General features: G+C 22.1%; 1 protein-coding gene across 1 annotated transcript; it reads left to right on the top strand.

The window, feature by feature from the left end:
• Positions 1-1,749: 1,749 nt before the first annotated feature.
• LOC122510120 (cytochrome c oxidase subunit 2-like) lies at positions 1,750-2,428 on the top strand (the record flags this gene model as incomplete). Its single annotated transcript, XM_043624550.1, is given in 1 exon segment — positions 1,750-2,428. A coding segment is annotated over 1 exon segment (657 nt), but the record flags the coding sequence as incomplete, so codon positions are not given.
• Between the last annotated feature and the right edge of the window lie 8,645 nt (positions 2,429-11,073).

Here is an 11,073-nt window from a genome sequence, read left to right as displayed (position 1 = left end):
ATATTATTAGTAATAAAATAGTTTTATATTTTTGAATAAATTTACAGTTTATTACTTAAATCAGACATATTACTTAAATTAGATAATATTTAAATTAGGCGTATTACTTTAATTTTTAATTTAATTTAAAATATTTCATTTACATTGAAAAAATAATTTTTTAATTAAAATTAATTGTGTCATTATATTAATAAATGATTTTTTTCTTCAAATCATAAAGATATTGGTATTATATATTTTATATTTGGAATTTGATCAGGGATAGTAGGGGCAGGGTTAAGGTTGATTGTTCGGATAGAGTTAGGTATACCAGGTCAATTAATTAATAATGATCAAATTTATAATTCTATTGTTACTGCTCATGCATTTATTATAATTTTTTTTATAGTTATACCAATTATAGTTGGAGGATTTGGGAATTATTTAATTCCATTAATACTTACAGTTCCTGATATAGCATTTCCACGTTTAAATAATATAAGTTTATGACTTTTATTTCCTTCTATGATTTTAATATTAGCAAGAATAATAATTGACCAAGGGGCAGGAACAGGATGAACTGTTTACCCTCCTTTATCTCTTAGAGATAGACATCCTGGGGTTTCAACTGATTTAGTAATTTTTTCATTACATTTAAGGGGGGTATCTTCAATTTTAGGGTCTATTAATTTTATTTCAACAATTATTAATATACGACCTTATTTAATATCAATAGATAAAATTACATTATTTGTTTGAGCAATTTTTTTAACAACTATTCTTTTATTGTTATCATTACCTGTTTTAGCAGGAGGAATTACAATATTATTATTTGATCGAAATTTAAATACTTCTTTTTATGATCCTGTTGGAGGAGGAGATCCAATTTTGTATCAACATTTATTTTGATTTTTTGGGCATCCTGAAGTTTATATTTTAATTTTACCTGGATTTGGAATAGTTTCTCATATAATTTTTACTGAATGTGGTAAAAAGGGGTCTTTTGGAAGGTTAGGTATAATGTATGCTATAATTTCAATTGGAGGATTAGGATTTATTGTATGAGGCCATCATATATTTACAGTAGGTATAGATGTGGATACTCGAGCTTATTACACATCAGTAACTATAATTATTGCTGTTCCTACAGGAATTAAAGTGTTTAGATGGTTAGCTACAATGATAGGAGTGAAAGTAGATTTTAGAGTGGTAATAATATGGGTTATTGGATTTATTTTTTTATTTTCTTTAGGAGGGATAACAGGGGTTACTTTATCAAATTCTTCTTTAGATATAGTTATGCATGATACTTATTATGTTGTGGCTCATTTTCATTATGTTTTATCAATAGGAGCTGTATTTTCTATTATTGGAGGATTTATTTTTTGATTTCCTTTAATTACTGGATTTACTTTAAATTCAAAATGGTTAATAACTCAATTTTTTGTTATATTTATTGGGGTTAATATAACTTTTTTTCCTCAACATTTTTTAGGGTTAAGAGGGATACCTCGACGGTATTCTGACTATCCTGATAGATATTTAATATGAAATATAGTTTCATCAATTGGTTCATTAATCTCAATTGTAAGAATACTTATATTAATTTATATTATTTGAGAATCTTTTATAGTAGAGCGATTAGTGTTATTTAAAAATTATTTAATAGTATCAGTAGAGTGATTACATTTAGCCCCTCCTTTAATACATTCATATTTAGAAGGTTCATTGCAAATTAAGTAAAAAATGAAAGAATGATTTATTTTAATATTACAAGATTCTGCTTCTCCAATAATAGAATGAATAATAATATTTCATGATTTTACTTTATTAATTAATTTAATTATTGTAGTTTTAATTTTATGAATTATTATAAATGTTTCTTTAAATAAATTGGTTGTTTTAATAGTAGAAAGACAAGAGATTGAAATTATTTGAACTATTATTCCTATTTTTACTTTAGTAATTTTGGGGGTTCCTTCAATAAAAATTTTATATATATTAGATGAGGTTTATTCTCCTTTTTTAACAGTTAAAGTAGTGGGACATCAATGGTATTGGTCTTATGAATATTCTGATTTTATAAGAAAAAGAGTGGATTCATATATAGTAAAAGATATTATTTTAAGGAGGTTTCGTTTACTAGATAGAACAGAGAATTTAGTGTTACCAATAGATGTACAAATTCGATTTTTAATTTCTTCTGAGGATGTAATTCACTCATTTGCTGTTCCTTCAGTAGGAATTAAAGTTGATGCTGTTCCTGGGCGGTTAAATCAGGGAAGAGTTAATATATCTTTACCTGGTTTTCATTTAGGACAATGTTCAGAAATTTGTGGAATGGCTCATAGATTTATACCTATTATTATTGAAGGGAGGGGAGTGGAAAATTTTATAGATTATATAGAAGATTTTATTGAAGAATAAAAAATAGTCTAATTTAATTTAATTAAGTAACTTAAGTTTAAAGTAATAATTTTTTAAATTATTTATAGTAATATTTATTAGTACTCTTAATTAATTCCTCAGATAAAGCCAATATATTGATTATTTTTAATAATGTATTTATGGATTTTATGAATTTATTACATAATTTTAATGAGAGGATTTTTTTTAAAAATTTATTTAACAAAAATTAAAAAAGATAAAGTTTTGGTAAGTAAATGGACCGTTAAATGATAACTAATTTATTTAGAGTTTTTGATCCTTCTAGAAGAATTGATTATTCTTTAAATTGAGTAAGGATCCTAATATTAAGTTTATTTATTCCTCAATTATATTGAGTTTTATCAAGAAAATATTGTATAGTATGAAAATTAATTTTAATGGGGGTAGTTAATGAGATTAAAATTTCTTTAATTAATTTTAATAAATTAAATGTTTTATTATTTATATTTTTATTTATTTTTATTATACTTAATAATTTTGTGAGTTTATTCCCTTATATTTTTTCTAGAACAAGGCATATTTGTATTACAGTTACAGTTTCTTTAATAATTTGAGTAAGAATAATAATCTTTGGGTGGGTTAATTTCTTTAATCATATATTGGTTCATTTAACTCCTCAAGGAACACCAGATGTTTTAATACCTTTTATAGTAATGATTGAATTTATTAGGAATATTATTCGTCCTTTAACTTTATCAGTTCGTTTATCTGCTAATATTATTGCCGGTCATCTTTTAATTACTTTAATAAGGCAGTCACATGAAATTTTAGGGATAATGGTATTTTTATTGGTTTTGATTCAATGTATTTTAATAGTGTTAGAAGTTGCTGTTTCTTTTATTCAGTCTTATGTTTATTCTATTCTAAGAGTTTTATATTCTTCAGAAACTAATTATGAAAATATTACATAATTTAATTTTTCATTTAGTAACGGTGAGACCTTGACCTATTTTAAGATCATTTAGAGTTATGAGAACTATAATTGGAGGAATTATATTATTCAGTGATAAATTTATTTATTTAATAAATTTAGGTCTTTTGTCAATTATTTTATGTAGAATTCAATGGTGACGAGATGTAATTCGTGAAGGAACTTTTCAAGGGAGTCATTTAAGACGAGTTGTGGACGGATTAAAGTTAGGGATAATGTTATTTATTTTATCTGAAGTAATATTTTTTTTATCTTTTTTTTGAACTTTTTTTCATTCATCTTTATCTCCAAACATTGAAGTTGGAGGAGTTTGACCTCCAAGGAACATTCTTCAATTTGATCCTTTTCAACTTCCTTTATTAAATACAGTAATTTTATTATCATCTGGAGTTTTAGTAACTTGAAGACATTATAGTATTTTAAATAGAGATAATGAAAGAAGACAAGTAGGGCTTTTTGGTACAATTATATTAGGAAGGATTTTTTCAGTAATTCAGTATATAGAATATTATGAGGCTACTTTTTCTATAAGTGATTCTGTATTTGGTTCAATTTTTTTTTTAACAACTGGATTTCATGGGGGACATGTAGTTATTGGAAGAATTTTTTTATTAATTATTTTAATTCGGATAAGGGTTAATCATTTAAATGAATTTCATCATTTTGGGTTTGAGGCAGCTTCATGATATTGACATTTTGTTGATGTAGTATGAATTTTTGTTTATATTTTAGTTTATTGATGACATTGATAATTTTTAAATTTTTATATGTATATATTTATCATTTTAAATATAATTATTATAATTTTAGGAGGATTAATTATAGGTATTAATTTAATTTTATCTAAAAAGATATTTAAGTGTCGAAATAAAATATCTTCTTTTGAATGTGGGTTTGATCCAATATCATATAGAAAGGTACCTTTTTCTATTCAATTTTATTTGATTAGAATTATTTTTTTAATTTTTGATGTGGAAATTACTTTAATTTTACCTAGAATTATTTTAATTCAAGAAAAATGATTTTTTTATAAATATATTTTTTGTATAATTATATTAATTTTAGTGTTAGGTCTTTATTATGAATTTAAAGAAGGGTCATTAAATTGATTTTAGTAATTGGATAAATCTAAAGTTTTAGAATTTAATTTCGACTTAAATATATAGTTAAAGTAACTTATTCAAAATTTTAAGGAAGGGGGGGGAATAAAAATTGTATATTGGTGTTTTATTAAACTAGCACAAAAATTTTTGGGATTTTAGGGAATAAATAATATTATTATATACAAAATTATTATGGCAGATTAGTGTGTTAATTTTAGGAATTAATTAAATATAAATTGATTATATTAATAATAAAATTATTATTTTAGTAAATGATATGCCTGAGTAAAGGATTATTATGATGTAATAAGTTATATAAATTAAAGTTTTATTATCATTAATTATCATTAATTATCATTAATTATCATTAATTATCATTAATTATCATTAATTATCATTAATTATCATTAATTATCATTAATTATCATTAATTATCATTAATTATCATTAATTATCATTAATTATCATTAATTATCATTAATTATCATTAATTATCATTAATTATCATTAATTATCATTAATTATCATTAATTATCATTAATTATCATTAATTATCATTAATTATCATTAATTATCATTAATTATCATTAATTATCATTAATTATCATTAATTATCATTAATTATCATTAATTATCATTAATTATCATTAATTATCATTAATTATCATTAATTATCATTAATTATCATTAATTATCATTAATTATCATTAATTATCATTAATTATAATTAATTATCATTAATTATCATTAATTATCATTAATTATCATTAATTATCATTAATTATCATTAATTATCATTAATTATCATTAATTATCATTAATTATCATTAATTATCATTAATTATCATTAATTATCATTAATTATCATTAATTATCATTAATTATCATTAATTATCATTAATTATCATTAATTATCATTGGGGGGGGGTAATAAAAAAGAATTTTTTTGTCTATTGTTAGATTATGAATCTAAAAGTTTTATTAACTTATTTTTATTAAATAATTTTAAGTTAGTAAGACTATTAATTTTCAAAGTTAAAAGGATAAAATTTTTATAAATTATTTTAATATGGCAGATTAGTGCAATGAATTTAAGTTTCATAAATAAAATAAGTATTTTTATTAAAAATTTATGAAATATATTGGTTAGAGTATTTAGTAAGGAGTTTAATTGTCATTATTATAGTATTAATTGGAGTAGCTTTTTTAACTTTATTAGAACGAAAAATTTTAGGGTATGTTCAAATTCGTAAAGGGCCAAATAAAATTTTATTTAAAGGTATTTTACAGCCTATTAGAGATGCTTTAAAGTTATTAAGGAAAGAGTTATTTTTTGTAAAAAATTTAAATTATATAATTTATTTTTTAAGACCTTGTTTAAGGTTATTATTAATATTAATTTTATGAGTTATTATACCTAATTTTTTTAATATAAGAATTAGAGAAGTAAGAATTTTATTATTTATTTGTTTTTTAAGATTGGGGGTTTATATAATGATGTTAAGAGGTTGATCTTCTAATTCTTTATATTCAATATTAGGGAGAATTCGTGCGATTTCACAATCTATTTCTTATGAAGTTAGTTTAATTTTAATTATTTTAAGAAGTTTATTTTTAATTGAAAGATTTGATATGTTTAAGATGTCAAGAGTTCAAGATAAAATTTGGGCTTCTATTTATATATGAGGGGTAATGTTAATATTTTTAGTTAGAGTTGTGGCGGAATTGAATCGTACTCCTTTTGATTTAGCTGAGGGTGAATCTGAATTAGTATCTGGGTTTAATACAGAGTATATAGCAGGAGGATTTGTGTTAATTTTTTTATCTGAATATGGTATAATTATGTTAATAAGTTATTTATTTATATTATTTTATTTTATACTTAATATTAATAGTGTTAGGATAGTGGGAAGAGTGAGGGTAATAATTTTAATTATTTTATTTCGAGGAAGATTTCCTCGAATTCGATATGATAAACTTATAATATTAATTTGGAAAAGATTTTTAGTTGTAATTTTAAATTATTTAATTTTTTTAAACTTTATTAAATGAATTTTATTAATTATATATTAATAGTAAAAGGTTAAAGATTTAAGTTAATGAATTTGTTAAAATATGTATTTTGAATATACATTAAAGAGATTAAAATTTTCTATTAACTTAAAATGAAAATTAAAATTATAATTAATAGGAGTAGTATAAATATATCTATTAAAGTATTAAAAAAATAGGATAAAAATTTTTTTTGTTTAAAAAATATAAAGTTAAATATTAATTTAGTGTAAAATTCATTTCATATAGTTTCGTTTAAATAAAATAGTTTATTAATTATATTAAAGGTAAAAAAATTTATTGAAAAAGATAATTGTCTTAAAAATATAAAATTTTTACAAATAGGAATGATGTTGTATAAAAGTCATGAATTAAAGTAATTTGTGTAGTTTAAAGAATTTAAAATTAATAAAATTCTAAATATTATTATATAGTGAATTAAATTTTTTATTTCTAAATTTAAAATTCTTGTATCAATTCTATTAAATCTTAATCAATTGATTAAGTTACCAAAAATAATAGATATAATAAATAATATGAAAATAGAGAAATTTATTAAAATATTATCTTTTTTTAGGGTTATAGGACTAGAATGTGGTATATTAAAAGTTAAATAAAATATGAGTCGAAAAGAATAAAAAATAGTTAAAGAGATAGAAAAGTATATTAAAGTTATAATGAATGGATTAATAAGAAAGTTAAGTGTTATTTCAAATATTAAATCTTTAGAGTAAAATCCTGAGAGAAAAGGAAAGCCACAGAGGGATAAATTAGAGTAGTTAAAAAATATGATTACTAAAGGAGATTCATAAATTAAAGAACCTATTAATCGAATATCTTGTAAATTTATTAAAAAATGAATTATGATTCCTGAACATAAAAATAATAAAGATTTAAATATAGCGTGAGAAATAAGATGAAAAAATACATAATTTGGTAATTGATAGGCTAGTATATGAATTATTAACCCTAGTTGTCTTAAAGTTGAAAAAGCAATAATTTTTTTTAAGTCAAATTCAAATATAGCATTAATTCTAGCTAGAAGTAAAGTTATTAACCCAATAATTAAAAGGGGTAAAGTTATTTTTGTAAATATAAAATTGAATCGAATTATTACGTATACTCCTGCTGTTACTAATGTTGAAGAGTGAACAAGAGAAGAAACTGGAGTGGGGGCAGCTATTGCAGCAGGTAGTCATATAGAAAAAGGGATTTGGGCCCTTTTAGTTATAATTATAATTAAAATAATTGAAGGTAGTGTGTAAGAATTAGAATAGTAAAGAGAAAAATTTCATGATCTAAAATTTATACCTAGAAAAATGAGGATTAAAAGTATAATATCTCCAATTCGATTAGTTAATAATGTTAATATTCCAGAGTTGAATGAATTTGAAGATTGATAGTAGATAATCAAACAAAAAGAAATTAATCCTAATCCGTCTCAACCTAAAATAATTCTTAATATATTAGGGCATAAAATTATTAAAATTATAGAGATTACAAAAAGTATTAAAATTATAATAAAATAAATTTTTTATTTTCTATAATTATGTATTCTTTTCTATATAATATTACTATGGAGGAAATGAATATTACAACTCTAATAAATATTAGGCTTAGTCAGTCTAATATAAAATTTAATTCAAAATTTATATTTATTAAAGAAATAATATTTCATTTAATAAAGAAAATAGATTTGAAAAAAATTAATGTTAATCTATAAAAAAAAGTTAATGTTCTTAAAATAAGTAAAGAATTGGAATAAAGGGAATTAATTATAATTTAAAATATCTTTAGATATATTTTTGATTCCACAAATCAATATTTTAAATTTAAATTATTTAAATAATAAAAATTTATTGTTATAATAAATAAAGGAATTAGGTGAAGTAGTAAAGCTAAGAATTCTTGTATTGAGATTGAAATAAATATATTAATATTTTTATTTAATATTCCATGTTGTGTTGTTATAAAAAAATATATTGAGTATAAAACACTTGTAAATCTTAAAATTATAATTAAGGGAATTAAATTTAATCTAAAATTTAAGATTCTATTAATTAATAAAATTTCACTAACTAAATTAAGAGAAGGAGGGGCCCCTATATTAAAAATATTTAATATAAATCAAAATAAAGTTAAGGAAGGGGTAATATTTATTAAACCTTTATTTAAAAGTATTCTTCGTGATTTTAGTCGTCTGTAAGAAATATTTACTAAAAAAAATAAAGCAGATGAACATAGACCATGACTAATTATTATAATTAAGCTACCTAGGATTCCTGTTAATCTTATAGAAATTAATCCAGTAACTATAAGACTTATATGAACTACGGATGAATAGGCTACTAATTTTTTTATATCAATTTGTTTTATACAAATTAAAGAGGTTAATAATGCTCCTAAAAGTCTTAGGGTAGAGATAAAGATAATATAATAATAATAATAATAATATATATATTATAATATATATATTAATAATATATATAATAATAATATATAATATATAATAATATATAATATATATATTAATTAATATATATATTATATAATATTATAATAGAATTAATAATTAATATATTAATAATTATTATATAATTTAATATAATATTATTATTAATATACAAATAAATATATAAAAAGTGCAATAATATCTTAACTAATATAATTGAAAAAAATTAAATCAAAAATTATCCCAAAACATTAACCAAAATAAATTTATTTACTCTAACAAAATATTTCACTGAGTTCAAATTTTCACAATTATTATTAATAGAAAATCAAATTCAACTGTAAAGTAGAAAATTTTAAAGATTTTTTAATAAAGATACTCTTTGAAATTGAAACCCTTACTCGTACTTCCGTTACTTTTCATACCTCGTTCTCTATCTTCCTCTCATTCACTCCTTCTGTCTGAGATGAGAAGAGAAAAATAATCAGCCAATAAACAATTAAGACCCCCTTTTAGTATTTTCGCTTAAAAGTGAAATTCCCCACTTTTCCTTCCCCTACCAATTCTTGTTGCACTCTTTCTATCTGACACAGAAAAGGGAGAAAACATGATACCTCTTTCTAAACAGAAAAGTAGGCGTTACTTTCTTAATTATTCACCTCTCCTTCGCTCCTACTCTAAACTAAAAGGGCAGGCGATACTTCCCTCTCTTTCTCTCTATCAATCTTTCTCTCTCACTGCGGACGGAATGTACACGCTCTGGACAGACTGAATGAATTCGAAGATTATTATAGTTAATTATTGCATTTTAAAATTTGACCGTTGTGAATTTTTTAAATTTATTTTTAATAGCCAGCGTCCCCACCCGCCCGTATCAAAAACCGAAAAATGTGAAAAAGTTAAAAAAAAGAATAATTAGAACAATTTTTGACCAAATTTTTTTTCTTTGACAGAAATTAAAGAAGAATTATTGCTCTGCAAAATGTGACCATTGCGTTTTTAAAAAAGAAAAATTTAATAACCAGCGTTCTCACCCGCCCAGATCAAAAACAAAAAAAATTTGAAAAAGTACGAAAAAAATTCATAACTCGAACAATTTTTGACCAAATTTTTTTTTCAATGACAGAAACTATAGGGAGGAATTACTGCTCTTCAAATGGTGACCATTGCAATTTTTTTTATAAACTTTTAATAGCCAGCATTTCCACCCGCTTTATCAAAAAACCAAAAATGTGAAAAAGTAAAAAAAAATTCATAACTCGAACAATTTTTGACCAAATTTTTTTTTTAAAGTCAGAAATTAAAGAGGAATTATTGCTCTTCAAATGATTACCACTACGAATTTTTTTTTATAATCTTTTAATAGCCAGCTTTCTCACCCGCCCGTTTCATAAAACCAAAAAATGTAAACAAGCCAAAAAAATTCGTAACTGGAACAATTTTCGACCAAATTTTTTTTCTTTCTCTCTAATTAAAGAGGGATTATTGCTTTTCAAATTTTGACCATTGCGAAATTTTTTAATAAACTTTTTATAGCCAGTGTTCCCATCAGCCCGTATCAGAAAACTGAAAAATGTGAAAATTCAAAAAAAAATTCAAATGTCGATAAAATTTAAATCCGAGCTAATCTAGCAAAACTGAAATAGGTTTTTGCTAGTTTCGATAAGTACTTTCAGAAACTGGAGTCAAAACTTAGTGCACATTTTATGTGTTGCACTGTGTATTCATCATTAATTGTAAAATTCACTGAAAAGAAGAAATTTTTTTGAATTTTTCCCAAAAAAATTTTTACAGTGTATGTACCTATACACAATACTGGTCAAACTTACTTAATTTTCAATTTTATGTTATTGAATTTCTAATTCTATATAATTGAACTTTCAATTCCATGTTATTGAATTTTCAATTCCATGTTATTGAATTTTCAGTTCCATGTTATTGAATTTTCAATCACAGTTGCTATTGAATATTCAACTCAATGTTATTGAAAATTGAATCACCTGTATTAATATGGACTTCACTTACATGTTATATTGAAAATTCATATACATATTTCTAACAGTGTATCCACAAGTTCTGAATATTGAAATAAACGAAATCTTTTGCTG

The sequence above is a fragment of the Leptopilina heterotoma genome, unplaced genomic scaffold (genome assembly GCF_015476425.1).
Source record: "Leptopilina heterotoma isolate Lh14 unplaced genomic scaffold, ASM1547642v1 Lhet_67, whole genome shotgun sequence".
Taxonomy (NCBI): Eukaryota; Metazoa; Arthropoda; class Insecta; order Hymenoptera; family Figitidae; genus Leptopilina; species Leptopilina heterotoma.
The sequence above is the reverse complement of the archived record's forward strand: the minus strand, read 5'-3'. Positions and strand labels throughout refer to the sequence as shown.